The 20,097-nt window shown below is 44.2% G+C and overlaps 1 protein-coding gene across 4 annotated transcripts in view; it reads right to left on the bottom strand.

Moving 5' to 3' along the window:
• The window catches only part of LOC144106431 (ATP-binding cassette sub-family C member 3-like), a 160,107-nt gene extending 146,352 nt beyond the window's left edge, over positions 1–13,755 (bottom strand). The window contains exons 1-3 of one of the 4 annotated variants that reach the window (XM_077639242.1): positions 13,658–13,676; positions 13,532–13,585; positions 3,838–3,996 (exon numbers count right to left, since the gene is read on the bottom strand). In XM_077639242.1, the coding sequence (XP_077495368.1) occupies positions 3,838–3,993 (156 nt within the window). In that variant the 5' untranslated portion in view covers positions 3,994–3,996; positions 13,532–13,585; positions 13,658–13,676. The other 3 variants (XM_077639243.1, XM_077639241.1, XM_077639240.1) reach the window with 3 other exon arrangements.
• Positions 13,756–20,097: the final 6,342 nt, after the last annotated feature.

Genomic DNA, 20,097 nt, shown 5'->3' on the forward strand with positions numbered 1-20,097 from the left:
TAAAAAAATCAAACAAATGCTCCCGCGGCTGGGATTAAAATCTACGGCGTCATTTACAGATCAGCTTCGCTGGCCAGTGCTCGATAGTACAATGGGCGTCGTCAGCCGAGCAAGGGACGCTGTCGTTGCTGAGAGTTTTTCGAAGGACGGCCTATCATCTTTTCACGATATTACTAATCATTTTAAACTTGAAAGGAGGATATTCCCTCCTCCAGACAAAGGCTTTAATAAGGAGCAGGAGACCACTTGGAGGAGACTCCAGATGCGATCCTTCATGACGCCTTACCTGTTGTCAAAATTCTACCCCGGTGAATACGACGCTGCATGTACATTATGTGGTGATTTAGCCACTTATGATCACCTATGTGGAATTGTAAAGAGGAGCCGCCCCCGAAATCTCTAATACAGGTTCCTACTCTCGAGCATTGGGAGGCCGTGTTGGTCAGCTCAGACTTGGGAGTTCAAACCCGGGTCATTGAACTGGCTACCCAGGTCACTGTGAGCCGTGGACTGATAGCCACCTAGCACGGATCGTCTGCATTCTGCCTTTTCTGACGAATTAAATGTTTTCCAATCCAATCGTGCTAAACTGCAACGCAATCTCGCGCTTCGCACTGCGCATCGTCGTCTTCATCAAATTCCATCTGCGGTGCGAAGAGGGAGGCACAGAATTCTCTGTCTTCATAGTGGTCTTAAGCGCTCATGCAATTCTGTTTTCGCACATTTATAAAATTTAGCAAAAATTCTTTCTCAATTTTTTGCACTGTTTCTCATCGGAACAGATAGTGTGCTGTAATGAATGCCCAAAGGGCTTGGCGTTGTGGAAGCAATCCTTGACGGATCACAGGTAATAGACGCCCAAGCTCAGAAATATGCTTTCCTGTCGGCAGGTTGAGGAAATGGCGCGATGGCGGCTGTCTTCTGCGGCTCAAAGCCTACTCCGTCCATACAGAATAAATGAAGCGCACAATACGGAGCGAAGAAAGATACCGAGACGCTCTCAGCGTTGTTTGGATATTCGATCGTTCATTCATGTACCGAGTATTTCTTCTGTAATTCATGCGTAGCGACCGGAGAAGCTTCATATTATTGCACATACTCCATCTTTTGCTGACAGCGTCGCCTAGGAACAGCAGCTTACATTAGGAAATTCGGCACTTTTCCGATTTCAGAGATACGCGGGAAGGCGACCGTGTCGAGGACGGCATGTGACCCTTTTTGGGGATCACGGGAGTTTGTCGCGCAGACTACGGCATTGTTCTCGCAAACGACGCATGTATGCCGTTTCAGGCCTGCAAACCCCGTGTCCATGACTCACTGGACAAGTTGCGGCCGCAGTATAAACCTCAAGCAGCGTAACAATAAAGTCGAACTACAGCGTCTCCACACAGTCTATGCAGCGGACTATAGGCTGCCAGAATCCGCTCTCGAGCTCCATCGACGAATAGTGCTTTCGCTTCACAGAGTGTATTGAGGGTAAAAATATTTTCTGAATTACGCTGCGCAATCTGCGCTATTTCGTTCATGGATGAGAACAGGAAGTTTGCGGCTATGAGAAGACCGCAGTTGGAACAGGAGGGATGTGGTAGAGTCCTTTGTTTTGGAGTGCACCAAGATACGCTTATACGGTGATTGAACGATGCGAAATTCTCTCTTCATTCTTGAAGAGAACAAGCGGTGCTGTCCAAATACTCTTCGAAGGCTAGATGATGTCCTATTCGACCAGGTTGGCTCGGCATTCTCGCATTAACACTTTGTAGGGGTTTCGGTGGAGGGGGCAGTTCGTAGGTTACTAGCAAATGATTTGTTATAGTGCTTGTTGGAGCGCGGGAAATGGGCGAAAAGCAGTCCTTGCAAAACGAAGGAGCCTTCATGGCAGTCCTTCTCTGTCCGCGGGTAATGCAAAGTTAAATTCGCAGGTTGACTGTGGGGCCTTAGTCAGGGAAGCCTTCGCGACGTATTAAATAGTGAACTTATGCTCAGGCTAGCAATTTCAGCCAAATAGACCATAGACGTGACACTGGTGGTGTTTCTGTGTTCATGTGCGAAGTTCCGTAACGAAACTCTGCCTAGTCGATGATAGCTTGAAACCTATCTTTGCTGGATCACTAAGAACGTCACTATTTGCTACAAACTTTGGATCCGCGCATTCGGTTATTTGATAGCGCATAATAAAGGCGTACGGCTCCCGGGATGCCAGTTTTGCTGCGGACGAAACTGATTAATGTCGGGGGCGTATGAATGCCACCGTCCTGCAATCTCGCTTGTACGCCTTTCCCATTGCCAAGCTTTGCACTGGAGTTCTCTAGATGTCAGTTGTATGAACCCGGCCAAAGTGATGTGGGTACTTGTGCAATGTTTCAATACGCATAGTTTTGTCGAGTGTAAATAGTGTGCGCTGAACTGGATTCGGCTGTTGAGGGGAAAAACGTCAGCCGGGCGAGCGGCTAGATGCGTAAATATATGCCACAAGTGCATCCGACATCTGTGCCAGCAGGTCACGGGTCGAAAGTACGGCATGAAACATAGCCATCTGTGGTTGGCAGCTTGGCATGAACAAACCAAAATAGCGAGGCATGCAAAAAAAGAGATGAGTCTTGTGAGCTCATGCAAAGTTTGCCTTAGGACAACGTGCAGTTTTTCGTAACAAAACTTTCGTGCTCGTAACAAAAAAGGACTCAAAGCATAGCTGAATGCGCGTGCCCTTTTAATATCAAACTAAAATAGTGTTGTTTAAAGTCTAGAAGACACACATGGGCTATGAATTACGCCGTATTAGAGGTTTCCAGAATAATTTAGTCCGGCTGCATATCCTTAACGTGCGCTGACTAGGAACAGAACCGGGGCGCCTTTTGTCGTTCGCGCCTATCGAAAAGCGTGCCCCGCGGCCCGCATGGAACGCGGACCCTGCGGCGCAGTAGTAGTGCAGGTGAAGTGGTTTCTTTGAACTCGACTGACAAGTACATGTTCCAGGGATGTGTTCGACAGACTTACACTTAAATTCACTGAGTGACCATTCCTGTGGAAATGCGAGTTTGCTTTTCGTGCAACCTGCACAGCATTGTAGCGCTACTTTAAAACTGGCACCGAGGCGTTATATGCGTCATCGATAAGGAGACTGCACTCTAGCGCACTCCCGGATAAGGGTACGGTAAGGGGCCTAATTATTAAAAACACGGAATACTTATCCTTGGCAAAGCAAGCAGATTACCATCTCAAAACATACGAAGTTGGTGAAGTTACCAAAGATTTTTACCGAAGATTCAATCACTTCTCACTGGTACGCACAAGGCCGCTGTTGTCGCAGTTAAAATGTGGTATTGTCAGCTCCACTAATTCAGCATGTTTCTGGGTAGAAAACTGCTTCCATTCCCAACATTAAGCGTTTTATATTTATTGTGATGGAAATATGCCCTAAGGGTTGGACAGCATGATTTGCGCTTATGGCAATCCTCCATGAAGTTGCAGCACGTGGTAGAAGATCCTCCTCTATTGTCGGAAGGAGGGTTCGGCAACGGCGTTGCACGGTTGCTGAAACCAGCACCCATAAGAAAGTAGTTATTTACAGATACATTAATGGTAGTCAGAGAGGCATTATGTAAGGACGGTGCAATAACGATATAAATGTAACCGCGCTTATAAAAACAGCCCTAAATCTTTAAGTGGAAAAATTAATAGGTGCAGATAGTAGACTATAAAATATCACCACTGACATAAAAGCCATGGAGAACAACAACGCGTCAATGAACACAAGTGCTAAATGGCTGTCTACTAGACACCGTGTATACGCGCGTCGCCACACCCGCATTTTCCACTTCCAGCGCCGCATGGGCTCACCAAGTGGGCGACGTTGAGTAGCGTCAAGCAAGGGCCGTCGGCAACCGCGGTGTAGTTGTTGCGAGCGGTTTCGGCTACACCGAAAAGCGCTAAGATGACGAGAGGTGCGCACTTGAGGAGGGCAGCAGCAATCTCAGCAGGGCGAAGGACGTCCATCGTCTGCGTAATATTAAAATGCAAAGGAATTATGAGCGATGCAGAGGTGCTCTAACTGACTCCCTCTCCGTGAGCACAAAAAGGTTTTTGAGAAAAGAAAATGGCGCTGCAACCAGGTCGCTTGTCTGTGGCGACATTAACCGCGCAGTAAGAGAGGGGATGAATGACGGAGTAAAATAAGAGAGAAAGAAATAGGTGATGTTGCGGAAGACTGGTGAATAAATTTGAGCACTCAGAGTCATAAACGAGCATTTACATCGCACCGGCAGGAATAATATGAAAGAAGAAGTGAAAAAATGAAAGAGAGATAGGGGAAGAAACACAGATAAAGGTGCCAAGGTGGCGGACTCAGAGTTAAATTAGGCCAACCGGGGGTGTTTAACGTACGCTGACATCGCGCAGTACACGGGTGTGTTTTCAAATTATCTTCATAGAGAAGAACTTGCCATGGCCGGAACTTGACCCCATTCCTCGCTTTCAAGAAGTGAGCAACAAGGCTGTGCTTAAAAATTAATGCGTCGACAAATGTCATGACCAAGGGTTCGTGACAAGTGCTTGCCGCTCTCTTGGCTGCCGCCACTTGGCGCACGGCTTTGAACATTAAAAAATACCGCGTGCACAGCGTCGGTGACGTAAGAAAGAGAACAGAAGGTGATAGGCGGCGATGGCTAGCGGCACTGGATGGGACAGCTGTCGTGGCTTCCCAGTGGTAACTGCTTAAAACGAATAATTGGGCGAAAAAATGTCCCCCGTGGCAGCACTCCCGCTCCCATTCGACTTAGCAAGCTCACAGCTCATCCGTTAGCACCCTTTTAGCAGGCGGCGCCTGCGGCGACAACGCTGTCATGGCCAAGGGCGTAGATGCTCCAGATGCGCCCTTCTTAAGTTTTGTACAGAATCGGACGTATCGCACTTTTATCTGGCGGAGTATGCACGCGTTTTAACCTTAACCTTGGCGGCTGCGAGTTGCGCTTCACGTAGGACTGGATTCCGTCGCACTGCTGAGCGAAGCTGAACAAACGGTCCCGCGTCTCCCTTGACAAAGGAGCTGCCCGATCCGCACCACCTCTGACCTGAGCTACAAACACGAAGTGGCACCGATTGTGTGAGCAGCGCTTGTGCTGTGCTGTGACTGTCTACTGCAACCCACCGCGGATGTGCGTGCTATAAAGTTTTGTCGTGTAAAAATTAAACGGCGAGGGGAAGCAACAGATGTCTAACATTTTCGACAAAATTTTGAATATTGAAGAAACGGTAAGGTACTCGTATAGACATATTGAAGGTAATGGCGCACTCTTCGGATAAGTTGCAAATCTTTCTTTTATAGTGTTTTCATCGCTTGCATCCAGCAGTGAAGATTGCCATAGAAAAGCATTGGGGAACGCTTTTGACGATAGCAAAGCGTCTATAGCAAAAAATCCAATCCTGCCGAAGGGAGATCGGCGGATATATTGATTGGTATGATGAGATCTTATATTATATGAAGAAATTGCGTTCATAAACTCTTTCCCGCTGAAAAATGCCTTTGGCCAGAATTTTTAGATAAGGAAAAGCCGGTGATGATAACCACAGCAGTGTTCTCGTTGGCCACAATGTAGGGTGTGAAAGATAAAAGAGGAAAACAAGAGAAAACCACAAATGCAAATTAGGCAATGTTTGGTCTTGTTTTGAATATAGAAGCTGAAATTTCTTGGTAGCAGCCTAATTCCAGCTTTGTTCTTCGTAACCAGTACTGACCGCAACTGCACTACTTAACTGAGTGTACTGGTACGGCTTGAAACCTAAAAGCGCGTTCATTAATCAAGCCCGTAATGCTGCCTGCCTTTCAGTGGCGATCTACAAATTAAGTTCCTCACTAATAAAACCAAAGGTCAGCACATCCCTAGCGAATGTGCCATATATTTTTACATTCAAAGTTAGGAGGGCGCTTAACTTCGGCCTTAATAGTAGACGCGATAGAAATCCTTTCTTTCTATTTTTATTTCTTTCCTTTTTTAATTCTCACCGATTGCCAATCCACAATCACATTACTGATCACGACCATTGAATACAATCGTAATTACCGATTATATTACCCACTATCAATCAGCAATCACTATTTTCGATTACCAATCACTAATTATTATCTAGGTTACTCTGCACTATATACTACGCCACTTCATACTCATACACACTATTTATTTAAGTACAACGAGGAACCATAACACTGCCTTTTCAATCCGCGCAATTTCTGATGCCTAATTATCATATTTAGTTTGTTTTTTTAATTACTGTAGCAACAATGTGCATCCCAAACACACGCTACTAATTCGTGCGCGCCGAATTGCATTTACTGTTGCCCTATGCGCTGCGAGCTCGCTTGGCATGCAGAGGCCTGGGTTCGAGCACCGATGGGGATATTTTCTTTAACGATTTACTTCTATATTTTTAGTTTCCTATATTCTGGTATTTTTTAGACTTATTGCGGGCGACGACCTACGCTTGTTTTTACAGCAGAACGAGCTGCTTACGCTGTTGCGTAAAATGTATTTCCGCCATTAATTCCAGAAAAGCCGCGAGAACATTTTGAAGTTCTTTAAATCTGCTTAATCTGCCGGTTTTAACCCAGCTAATGCTCTAAAGGATAGATACTTAACATAACTGCGCGGAGGAGAACGATATTAAAGCTTACTTTTTTTGTTCATTATTGAAACCTTGCAAGGATCATATCCCGTTCAGTGCTCGTTAAAGGCAGTTATTCACGCCAACATACGGTATAATTACGAAGTTGAGTAATTTACTTACAATTTTACTTAATGTATACACGAAACAAAGCCAGGTGCCATGCACTGACTATAATGTTCGTGCGTGCCTTCTAAATATCTTGGTATTCCAGTGCACGCATTCATATCTTGTGCACATTACTGGATGGAGCAGGTTCCGGCCATGGAGCGTCATGGTAACAGTTTTGTTGCGCATCGGCTTTCAATGTTTGTTCCTGCCCAGGACTGTAGCGCACTCGTGGCGGCAAAAATACAATATGTATTGGAGACCAAGCCCTGCGCTAGAATTTTAATAAACTATTTTCGGCGAATTTGTGGGATGTTTGTGTGAACATGCATTTCTGAGCCGAAGCGGCGTGATCACCATCCCATATTCTTTAGCTCGGGAGGACTGGGCTAAGTGCACCTGCATGTGAGGCAGTCAGTTACTTGCTTATTTTTTTGTAGCTGTTCCCACCCGCTTCTGCGATCATTCTTGCTCGTTGTCTTCAGGACCTCGCTTTCGAACTTAGTGGATTCTTCAAATTTTACCGACCAACCGTCTTTACGAGGACTTAAGGAGGAAGTTCACGCTTGAGTGTGGTTTTGGCAGTGAGGGCAATGAGTATTCATATCGTTGCGCGCAAGAATTTATACTGATAAAATATATTGATACTCTTTCCACCTTCTAGTTGTCTACTTTGTTATCACGTTGCATAATGCACTAACGCTAGCGCGTAAAACGTCTCTTGTTCTTTGCACAAAAATATTTTCCTTTACGATGCACACGAAATCTCTACATGGTGGGTTCAAACAAAACAACGTTTTTGTCTCTTTTGCAGCTATATCCATTGCGATGTATCGTAAATCATCAAACAGTGCTTTATTAATGCAAATGCGCAATCTTGTTTCAGGACGTGCCACTAAAGAAACTAAATAATAACGGTTTTAACTCCCCAAAGAATGCGACAGCGTGTGGCTTCTTAAGACGAGTAAGAACCTCAACACACGATGTCTTAATTGAACTTCACAGCCTGTAGAAAACAATCTTATTAGACTGTAACGCTGATGCTGCCGGTACCCATGCCAGCGTTTTAGGCGAACGATGTTCCAGCTAAAGGAAATTTGTGAAAATGGGCTCTGCGCCAGACTGGGTTGTATTGTTTCTGTGTCTCCTTTCGTTGTCGCCGTTTCAGTAATGTTTCCTATCGAGCTAGTACAACAAAATTACTAGTTCGTTCCTTTGTAAATAGCTTGGGCATATAGCCACTTCGTGTACTAATCGGAGGTAATAAATAACTCACGACAAAAAAAAAATGTGAGGCTGAGCGCTCTGGGGCATCTGAAAGCGAAACTTCCCTCTTTGCGCCTCCAGTGATTCGAATCCTGCTCCGGACTGAAGTTTCCTCTAGTGGACACCATTCAGACGAAAAAGGTCGGGTGTTTCCGGAACAGTTCGCCTATATGTCCGGCTTCATATTTTCCTTGAGGTTTGCCGAAGTTTACGTGCGATATTGACCTGAATTGGCCGAGAAGGGAAGCTAAAAGCATTTTATGCCTCAAACGCGTATGAAGCCCCTGGGTTTTGTAGAACGGGTCGAAGCCAAACAAGGAAGGGACAAAACACAAGTCATCGCCAATACTTCGTGTAAATCGCGAACGCTTGGCTTCTGCATTCGATAGCGTATTCTGCCTTCTGTGGTGCTGGAAAATGAAACATGTCTGATCAACTCGCCCACCAGTTCATGGCGTATGAAGGCACCCTTCTTAATGGATGTTAACAGTCAGCGCACACTTACTGCTTGGTGCCGGAGCAGCTATGCAATTGTGAAAATTACTCGCAACTCGCAGCATTTAATCTGACCACGGGACCCACACAGTGTGCAGACCAAAAGCGAAAATTGTGGTACATTTGCATTTCTTGGCGCGTCGTCGTTTGTGGTAGTAATTCAACTTACGGAGGTAATTTTGATAGGGTGTCCTTGGTTTTGAATGGTGCTCAAGATATAACTGAATAATAATTGCAGCATATCACCTTGTAATCTGATTGGCAGCTCTTTGGCAGCTCGACTGGCCTGCTAACCCCGTCGTTTCAACAGCAGCGGGCATATAACAGGAATAAAGTTTACATGAGATAGCACATATTGCACGAACGACATGCAAACTACTGTGATGACAAAGGGAAAGAAAAAAAAATTGCAGTAGCTCAGCAGAAGAGACATCACACAGCGACATATCGAGCACCGAACAATACAAACACTGAATTTGGCGATAAGAGAGAGCATATGTATTTATGTTCTTCATTAAGTAACTATTTAGCACTGAAGGCAGCATATAGCACACTGTTGTTTACTGAAACTAAGGCGAATCGTATGCATAACGTACCCATTCTTCTGGAGATAGTGTTGAATAGTGTGTTATTTTACGATGCCGTAGTGCGAGAGTTTGGAGATTAGATAGGTTTTTCTGTACTTCAGATTTAAATTTCACAGTGAGACGATATTTCTATAGATAAAACATCTTTAGTTTGTGAGATTTACAGAAAAAATTCCTGGTAGTAGATCCGAATGGTTCATTGCAGATGAGCCGGATATACTTTTTTGCAGCAAGGCAATGCGCTGTAAGTTTGAGAAACATGTGGCTGCCCAAACTACACGACAATAATTAAGGTTCGAGCAGAAAAGTGCGTTATATAACATACTATTTTTATGTATCGAAAGGAGATATCTAATCATAACTATAATACCAGTAATTTGTGCTGGTTTCTTCACTACATACGATATGTTGTTCGCAAGTCTTATTATAAGAGAATATCACATAAAGGCATTTATGACTGTCGACTGTTTCTGTCTTGCGTGAATACGTTATAACATTTTTGCATACTGTTAGTACTTTGTTCTTCTGCCTGAATACCACTGCCTTAGTTTTATTTTCATTTATACGCATGGCCGTTGATGACGACCATCTTTCTAGCATTTTGATGGTGCTATTACACGTTGAAATGTGATTAGAGATATCGGCTCCTGCAAAAAGTATTGTTGTTTTGTCTGCGTATAGTGCGAATTTTGCTTCTGGGTTAATATTCACAATGTGAAAGATGTGTAATGTAAACAATAAGAGCCATATTATACTTGCCGGAGGTACACCACAATTCAAAGCTTTCATGCCGGATTTTTTATCATTTATCTGGGCTATTTCTTGTCCGTGTGACTAGTACGACTTTATTAACATATTTGCTTTCCTACGAATTCCATAAAATTAGTTTTTCTATTAATATAATATGGTTGACCAAGACAAATGCCTTCGAAAAGTCCACAAACTAGCCAAGCTTAATTAATTGATTTTTGAACTGCTGTAGAATATAATCCTTTTGATGGAGCAAAGCTAATTGTCGATTTGTTTTTTATAAAGCCGAGCTGATATTTTGTCAGCAAATTTTGTTTGATAATGAACTTGGATATTATAGAATTAAGAACTTATTCAAAGATCTTCAAAACGACAGGCAATATGGAAATAGGTCTATAGTTTTCCAATTCATTTCTATCTCAGTTTTTATATACGACAGTCACTCTAGCTATTTGCATCGCCATTGGTAAAACAGCCAACTCTAAACAGGTGTTGAATATTTTTGAAAGTACAGGCGCGAGAATGTCAGACGCATATCTTACCGCCGTATCTGGAAATTATTAATGTCAACTGGCACTATTTGTCAAATTGCTGGCAGTGGCTAATACCTCCCTCTAATTTATTGGTTCCAGAATCAGTGATTTATCATTTTTAGTTGGAATATTGTCTAAGGCGCCTGATGAGCTATTCATTGCCGTATTGGCGAAAAAGTCATTAAATGCATCTGCACGGTCTTTGTCTTGAAGCTTCTGTCGATTCACATGCAAACTTCTCGGCATTTTAAGTGAATTTATTCTGCGTAATAGCGGGTTTAGGCGAATCCATAATAAATCAGATCGACTAGACTTCACATCTAAGAAAACATGGTTATACACAGTTCTCACAGATCGCAGTTTTTAGTGAGTTTATTGCGGTATTTCTTGAAGATAACAAGGTCTTTCATCGTAAGAGTATTAAGAAACTTCGTGTATAGTTTGTTCCTTGTCTTGATTTCAGAGTAAAGTTCTGATGTTAACCACGATTTCCGTATCTTACGACTTGATTTACGCTTTTGCACAAGACAATGTATCAAATACAATTCTTTAAAGATATTCATGAATGTGTTTTAAGCTTCATTGGCACCTCCTGATTTTCCAACACAATTACTCTAGGCTACTTCTGTTATCGCTTTCTTAAATGCATTTAGGGTTGTTGGTAATATTTTGGTAAAGTATTATATGGCTGTTTTTTTTTTCAAACTGGGGTGTCTAAACGGAGATAAATATCCGGAGATGGTCACTAATGGTGGTACATATCGCACTGGATGAAATGTTCGATGATAAAGAATTTGTGATTAAGAGGTTCATTACAGACTTACATTCTGTAGTGAATCTAGTGGGTTGGTCTGTTTTGATGTTACGCCCATTTGATGCTATTATATCACAAAACTGTCGAGCCGTTTGATTTGTGTCGCTTATATCAATAATTACACCCCCACCGGCAACTCGTAAGTTGTTGTTATCAGAAACAAAAGCAAGAAAGGAATCAGAGGACGCAAAAAAATCTGCTATGTTCCCACTTGGAGGTCTGTAGTACTCAGAAAAAACAGTGTTTAAAAAAATTGAATTTGAAGCCTACAAAAACTAATGTTGAATAAAAGTTTTCACACTCGATGCCATTCAGGCTTCTGGAAAAGGCTAGCATAAACGTTGGAGCGAATTACAAGAATAAAACCGCGATTTTAAAGCAGTTTTATATTATAATTATCTCGAACTCATGACACATCAACGACTGTTTCGCTATTGAACCCGAAACCGAAATCTTACGAGGAACGGCAATCAGTTTTGAATGATTTACTGAGCTCCCGCAAATTTTGGGTGGTGATGTCTGTACACTAATGTCTTACATGTCGTTATAAAGCGAAAACACGCTGAAAATATTTACTATCGCCCCCTCTTTCCCTGCTCTACCTGTGCCTCATAGCGGGATTTTAGCTGGAGCATATAAATTTCAGCTGTAAAGAGGAACGTCATCCGCAGCTGCAGCGGCAACGCTGAAGGTCAGCGCCAGACGAGAGCGCAATGTATTCGAGGCGTGTTTTCCTGCTCTGCCCTGCTTTCCGAACCGAGATTCTGCTACCAATGAAAACCGTTTTACAGTATTCAAAAACGATTGCTGACTGCGAATTTTGCGTTTTCAAGCTTTTTTAAGGTCCCTTGCGAGGTGTTTCTTTTTTAAAAATACTTTTTGTTGTAGTGAAATATACGGCGGTATTGGCCTGCAATGCAGTAAAGTCGTCCCTTGATGGCCATTGCGAATCAAGTGATTGTGTATCGCACTCTCTTACTAGCACCGTCGTGGTTATCTTTGCAGGTTCACAGTCAGTGGAATACACATTTTTTACGCCTCCCGTGCACTGAAGATGTGAGTACCTTGGCCAGCAGCATTTTGGCGCTTCGAAGTTGTTGAGGGTTGCAAAAATATAAAGGTAAAAAAACTATGCCACGAAACAGGCAGATCATATATACCACAAATGCCAGTGGCGCAGACGTTGAACGTCATTACCACAATTACATTAGATATTGTCTTTACTCATATAGAGTTTAACTGTGACCGTTTTTACACTTCAAATGAGTTAACTTAAAGCGCACGTTTTTCCTATGAAAGAAGGTATGGAACATTATGACATCCGTTCCCGCTGAGCACCTTGCATTCGGAAATTAAGACGACAGTAAGCCTAAAACCTGCCTACTATTTCCTTTCTAGTACGTTGGCCCCTTATAACTGTATATCAGTCCCAGCGCTCGTCCTCTTGTGTCTTCCGTTATTGCAGTTTAACATCGCGCTGTGTTACTCAACCTAAGCCTTGCTTTGCAGGTACTGCTCTATAATGCTTGCATTTATACGATACATTGCGAATGCAGTTTAATGTACCGCAATGGGCAAAGTGGATGCAGCGAAGTCAAATTTAGCCCTTTTAACGGCTGTGATAGTTAAAATTACAATTTCATAGAATGACTGAACCTTCACTTGAAAAGCCATGAGCTTCCGAGTCACAACTGACTACAGAGAGCGACAATATCCTTCTTTCTTTCAGCTACTCCTCAGGACAAGCTTCCTACGATTTCAAAATTCTCGTCTATTAAGCCCGAAATATTTAATGGTATTTAACGAAGTTGTACACAAATTAAAGTGCAAACCTAGTGGTTTGTTATCCTTTCGAATGAGCTCATAGAAAAAAAAACATAGAAGAAAAGATGCGCCTCCGGGCCGTATACCTAACTTGTGATGGTCTCCCTGATGACGTTTTCGCACCGTGGAGGAAGTCACGCAACTATCTGTGCTCACAAGTGCTGGACAACAATCGCGCATATTTCAAAAACAAATGGCACATGTAGAACAATGACGAAGGCGACCAAGCGCTGTGACGACAGATTTGGGATAACCACTCAGCAATACGCATTAAACAGCAGCCAGCCTGTCGAGTAGAAGTTTGGTCGCCTGTAAGAGCAATGAACGTGATAGTAAGAAGCTCACCTGCGACACGTTGCAATTAGAGGCGGGAAGGAAGACTACTGTGCATGCGATGCCATTATCGTTTTGGGAGTTGAAGGCGGTGAAGTTGGCGAAGAATAAATACAAATTGGCCGAGAATGATGCAACTCTCACAACTTGTCGATTCTAGAACTCACCCTTGTGGTCGGCTACTGGCACCAACAGTGGTTGCGAGCCTTGTTGAAAAGAATCTACAAAAATGATCGGGCTCAAAAAAAAAAGAAACGGGCAACTACACTGCTATAAAGCTATGAAGCGCCCACCTGCGCCGGACTACGCCCGCTGCATACCAGCATCGCACAAAAGCAACGATTTCCTGCGCTCACAACGACGGCCAGCTTTGTAAACTGTACCGCTTTGCCGGTCGTATCCAGGGAGCGCTCTGCGCGGTAGAGGAGAGAGAAAGAGGGGGAGGGAGGTATAATTGTAGAGATGTAGAGATAGAAGGGCGGACAGCAAATTAAAAATGTAGGCAATTTTTCAAGGGCGTTTAGCTTCAGCGACGCGCCACTCTTCGTACAGGATGTAGACAGGCGGCGCCAGGATATAAGTGAGGTGAGCAATCCAACTAAAAGAAAAGCAAGATATGCAACATAAATGAATAAATCGGGAAAAAGAAAACCTGCGTATAGAGAGCTGGAGTGGGTAGATAAATAGGTTTTAATCTGTTTCAGAGAGCAATTAACAGAGTCTATATGTTTTAAACATTAAAGGACAAAATGTTGAATTCATGGTATGATTAGCAAGTGCATGGAAACAGACTGCATGCGAAATGTGCAGACCCTATTCTTGAACCGCGCAAGGGCGCGGTGAATTTCTATCTATTGGCGGGCAACTTGTGGGCATTCTTTGTAGGGAAATGCGGAGCAGTGTATGCTCGCAGCCGGGATTTCAAAAGAGCCGTGATTTACGCCACAGTGCGCTGTCAAACATCGCCGAGTTTTTTTTTTTTTTCATAGGGCGGTTGTATTGTACCGAATTGTTTTTTGCGTAATCACAGGCAAGGAAACATGGAACGTAGTTTTGCATTCATGCCAGGAGTCGCGACTCAGAGTATGCACACGCTCGCGCTATTATTCCCGCCTCAGTGGTCTGTGACAGCGAAAATTTTAAGTCAGTACGAAACAAATACTGTCTGGATCTCGTGGAATTATTTACAGCGGGCGTCTGATCATTCTTGCCAGCAGAAAAGAGCCTTTGCTATAGTAGGGCAGTTTTTTCGCCTCTGCGGTAGTGCGCTGATCACATCAGCTAAGGCTGGGAAATCAACTCGAGGTCAATTAAAGAACTGCGAAAAACACGGACTAAGAGACAAGAGGACAAACACGGCGCTGTCTCGCAACTGAAAAGTATATTAAATGACAGTAGCACATCCATAGTCTGGGGTGGGGGGCGTAAACCAAAGACGCTACACCCGGACGCGGTCCATGATAAAGAGCTTTAGAATAACTTTTTGTTGGGCTAGATGGTGCCTGTGGTAACCAAAGAACTGTAGCGCAACCAAGACGAACACAAGAAAGGGGCACACAGGACTAGAGCTAAATTTCAACTAACTTTATTCACTGGCAGCGCAGCAAATATCAGGAAAACATTAGAGCACGTGCAGAGATACCAGTTCACACACACCACTGTCAACAAAACCGTTCAAGATATACCATCTCCGATTTGTGTAGATTCACAGACGTTTCGAGAACACAATAAACAGCTCTCTTCCTTATATGAAATGCCTCTAATAGTTCCCTTGCCCTAGTATCTTTGCTTTTACATAAAGTTTCAGAACGTTAACAGCATGGATCCGAGATGGCTAGCAGAGACCAAGCTCTAAGCAATTCGCCGCCTAATTGGAAGAATGACGGAGTTTTGGTGGGCCCACACACTCAACCAAGTGAGGCGGACCGCTGTGACGAAGAGCAAGACGCAGGTGATTATTGTGGGGGGAGCTAAGCTTCCTAGTGAACTAAACCAAATTTTTAGCAAAGGACCGAAGTTTAGCCATGAGCCGCATGTTGAAGCACATGAGTTCCTGGCCTTGAATAGGCGAATAGCAGGAAAGACTTGTGAAGAAAACAAAGCAAGATGCCTACTGGATGGAGTGGACGCGTTAGCAAGATCTACGTGCAACAGTGGCAGAAGGTTAACAAGCATACAATGACGAAAGTAGTGTACTACTTCAAGGAAAACAACCTCCAGCTTCTCCAAGTCGACAAGGAGGACGGGTTTGTGGTGTTCACAGAGGAAGAGTTTGGTCTCAAAGCCGGTGAAGCTATTGCCAAGAACTTCGTTCCTGTGAAAGCCAGTGCCACGAGAGTGAAAAGCAAGGCAGCCCAGATGTGCAAGAATTTGAAATTGGTCAGACTAGTGAGTAGCATCACGAACAGTAAAAAGAATGCGCTTACAGTGTTTTTACTCCGAAAACGCATAAACCGTCAGTGCCTTTTAGATCGGTGGTTAGCGAGACGGACACTTGGCAGCTTAATCTAAGAAGATACCTGCAAAAACACCTCAGTCATCTTCCTGTATTTGATCCTTTTCGTACTAAGAGGTCAAAAGATGTTATTAGTTTTCTTGAAGGAAATGCTTCCATTGGTTATGTGTTTTCTGTCGATGTAGAAGATTTATTATGTTTCCCACAGTGAGTTGTTTGCAGCTTTAAGAGTTGCTATAGAAGAGAGCGGTGCTGTTCAATTTCATAACTCCTCAGGGGTTTCAATAGATAATTTTATGAAGATACTTGACTTTTACCTCAGCGTGACGTTTGTCTCTTACGGCAAGAAATTTGATCGCCAAAGAGTAGAGATCTACATTGGATCCTGCGTAGCGCCTGTACTTACTAACATTTTTCTAGCATCCATTGACTGCGCCCTTGAAATAAGTTTAACGGGAAAAAGGGTTCTTAAAGTTCTTAAGTATGTTGACGATTTCCTGGTGGTTTTTAATAAAACAGAATGAGTTGACTTACACAGATTCTGTGAGCACTGTGTTAAATACATTTAAAGAAATGGGAGAGGGACTGAGGTTCACGCATGAACTGCCTGTGCGGTGTTCTTTACAGTTTTTAGACATAAACATCACTTTGGGTGAGTGTCTTGCATGTTGGCAATATGCACCGCGACCTCAGAAGGAGCTACTGCCGTATGCTTCGGCTCAGTCGAAAACTGCGAAACGCGGCATTGCCAAGCTTTGCCTTGAATCGGCTCTCATGAACTCGTGCTGTCATACTATGCAGGAGAGCTATGACAAGCAGGTAGACAGATTATTTTCGGCAGGTTTCCCAGGCACAGTCATCACAGCGGTTGCTGAAGCCCTCTTACAGAAGATGAAAACCATCAAGTTGCAGCAGCCATGTGCCAGCTGAGAAACGGCTGTCAAACCGGAGGTAGTGCCATATGTGCACAAGGTAGCCCACCACTTGAAAAAAGTGGCCGACAAACATGGCGTGCCGGTTGCTTTCTCGGCCCCACGCAAGCTGGCACAGCTCTGCGCGCGCATTGCGAGCAAAGACAAGTGTAGTTGCCGCGTCAACAGGCAAAGAAGTTCACGAATTGCTACATCGGGGTGGTTTACCAGATACCGCTATGATGCGGGAAGGTCTATGTGGGCCAAACAGGGTGGTGCATCAATGAAAGGGCAGGTGAGCACGCGCGCTCACTGAAGACCTAAGTGGTGCGCATCTTCTTGAGCACTGCACTGAGTGTTTTGAGTGCCCTCGAGTGGCAGAGCATTTGCCGCAGGCTAGATGCCAGTCCTGCAAAAAGTGCCAACCACGGTTTTATGAGATAAAGATTTTAGGTAAAAGCAAAGATACTAGGGCAAGGGAACTACTGGAGGCGTTTCATAAAAGGAAGAGAGGTGTTTATTGTGTTAGCGATACGTCTGTGAATCTATACAAATTGAAGGTGGTATATCTTGAACGGTTCTGTTGACAGTGGTGCGTGTGAACTGGTATCTGCACGTGCTCTGGTTTTTCTTTATATTTGCTAGGCTGCCAGTGAATAAAGTTAGATGGTTTCGCGTTAGTCCTGTGTGCCCCTTTCTTGTGTTCGTCTTGGTTGCGATGCAGTTCTTTGGTTACAACATGGTAAAGAGTGTGTAGGTAGCTGGTTTTCTGAGGCATATTTATTTATTACTTATTTATTTATACATATTGCAGGAGTTGGTTTTAAGGAAAGAAACAAAAATACTAAGAGTAAGAGAAGCAATTATACAACATTAGGAAAAGACTAGCTAAAATTCTTCGAATTACAATGAACGGACGTTATCTGCTGAGGAATTTCGAAAATTCAATGATATGAGAAAAAAAGCTGTACTTAAAGAAGTTAGGGCGGGCATAAAAGGCGAAATGTTTAAGACATGGTGGCTCCTTGTAAAGAAAGGTTTTGAAAATGTCAGATAATTATCTAGCGAAGAAAAAGGAAGTGAATTGACTAAAATGTGCATGATTAGGCAGGTCTATTCATGCAATTTTCGTGTACATGAAAACACGTGTCCAATTTTATGCGTCTATTCAGGCAAGTCTATTTATGCCATGGTCGTGAATTTCGGACAAGCCTGTTCATGTATATTCATGTAAACAATATGCCTCTTAGTGAATAAGGGAGGGGAAAGCCTCAACTTGTCTGCCAACGTTTTAACAAGTGCACCTGTTTTCGCCTGGGCAAAGCGTACATCATTGGCGGGGTTTATGTAGGGTCATCCCTCCGAGGAGGAAGGCCCAGCGAGAAGGAGGAGGACATGAAGTGGTAACGGTTTTTGGACGGGAGGGTGAATCTTGTCCAGGCATGATGGCTACTGAAGACGTTTAACAGGTCCAAATGCAAAACAGAAGACAAAAAGTACAGCTCAGCAGAAAGGACTCCGGGTATATGGAGCCGGGGAGAGATAGCGAACGTGTGCATGAAAGGCAGTGCGTCCAGCTGCTACAGGTGGCTTGGTATGACTGGCGGCGTGGACCTTAAAACCTAGGATAAATGAATTAGAAGAGAGAGAATAAACATTTATTTGTAAACAAGGAGACCGGAGTGGAATGTACATAGGGTTCTCAAGACCCCAGTGACTTCCACCGACGCTTTGGCGATGACGACTATCGCCTCCTGGTCTTCCAGATTGCCTGCCGCTGGCCAGCGTCACCTCCCACTGCTCCAGCACCGCGTTGTGTGGCTTTAAGTGGTTCGCTTTAGCTGAGAATGTCCATGTAATGTGCCTGAATGTCAGACTTTCGGCACACCAAAGACATGTATCTGCGTATAATGATCGGTGAATGTGGTATAGGTGACGGAGTTTGGTGAAAGTAAGTGCTTGGATACGGCATAGGTGATAGGAGTCCTCCGCGGGAAGTTTCTTATGTTGCGGGGGTAGAGACGCCTATTCAGGCGGAGGTTCTGTAGGCGCGTAGAAAAATGGGTTCAGATGGGGTAGAGAGTAGTGTCAGTGTGCCCCACTCGGTTGGTATTATCACAAGCTTGGGCATCTGCCCTAATATTTCCATCGAGACTTGCATGTCCTAAGAAAGAAAGGCGTCTTGCGTTGAAAGACCTGGTCGAAAGCCGAGCATAAAAGAGGGAAATGATTATGATCTTCAATATAGTTTGGCAGGCGTGTCCGGATGACTCACTCGTAAAGCTTGCCCAAGCAGGAAGTGAGCGATGTTGGCCTGAGAGAAGAGAGGGAGGATGACTTGTTGGGTTTAGGGATGACTGTTACTTCTGCGTGTTTCTATTAAAGGAGTATTTTGCTTTAGGTCCGCAGTTCATCACTGATGTACTGAAGGGAATAATTGGCTAGGCTGCGTAGCGTAGCATTGCTTTAGTGATCTTGTCGGCACCTGGAGCACTAGAGCGGCTACAAGCGCTGGAAGTTGCGTAGATATCTTCATATTGATTGGCGCATCGAGTTCCGGGTTGCTTTGGCCGGTGTAAGTGTTAGATGAGGTAAGTGGCTGTCGAGGGCGCCAAAATATTTGCAGCGGAGGGTGTCCAGACGCCATTGGTCAGTCCCTGTGAATTAATGGGCTACTGCATGCAAGGTTCTATTTGTAGAAGCCTTTATTGTCTCAGGATGTGGAAGGCTGCGCAGCATGGCTCATGTTTTGGAAGTACTCAGGTTGCCACGGAGGGAGTCGCAAAATTGATGGAAATTGTGGGTGGAGAGTTGCGTTGCGTAGTCTTTAGCTTGCAAGGTAAGCTGAGCTATGCGCTTTTTGAGGGTGTGATTATGTAGTTGTCTGCGCCATCTCTTCAGCAGGCCACGACTGGCCTCCCAGAAGTGGAGGAGATGGGGGTCGACAACGGGATTGTCAGTGGTCTGTTGGAAGGTTTGCGTGTGCGATTGACAGGTGTCACAGATGGCCTGGGTCCATGCCGCGATATCGCTAATCGCTGGAATGTGTAGCTGCGGGTGTGTAGGTTCCCCGATTGGTGAACTTGATGATACCGAGGGGCATCCGGTGCTGTGGGAACAGTATGCTGATTGAGCGTATGTTGTCACCGACGTGTTTCGTGGAGGCGTTACAGGCATGGATGGGTTATGTGACTTATTTCCCGGAGCTTGTGCTGTGGGCTTTGTGGTTTGTTGACCTAGCTGTGTGTTAAGGCGTGATATTTCTGCCTTGAGCTTGGTGATTTGTGTAGACTTAGTTCGCCTGTAGTCTTGAGGCCGGTTCTTCGAACTGTGGACCAAGCCCCTTGGTCGTGACTGATGGTTAGCT

Source organism: Amblyomma americanum, chromosome 10 (assembly GCF_052857255.1).
Source record: "Amblyomma americanum isolate KBUSLIRL-KWMA chromosome 10, ASM5285725v1, whole genome shotgun sequence".
Classification (NCBI taxonomy): domain Eukaryota; kingdom Metazoa; phylum Arthropoda; class Arachnida; order Ixodida; family Ixodidae; genus Amblyomma; species Amblyomma americanum.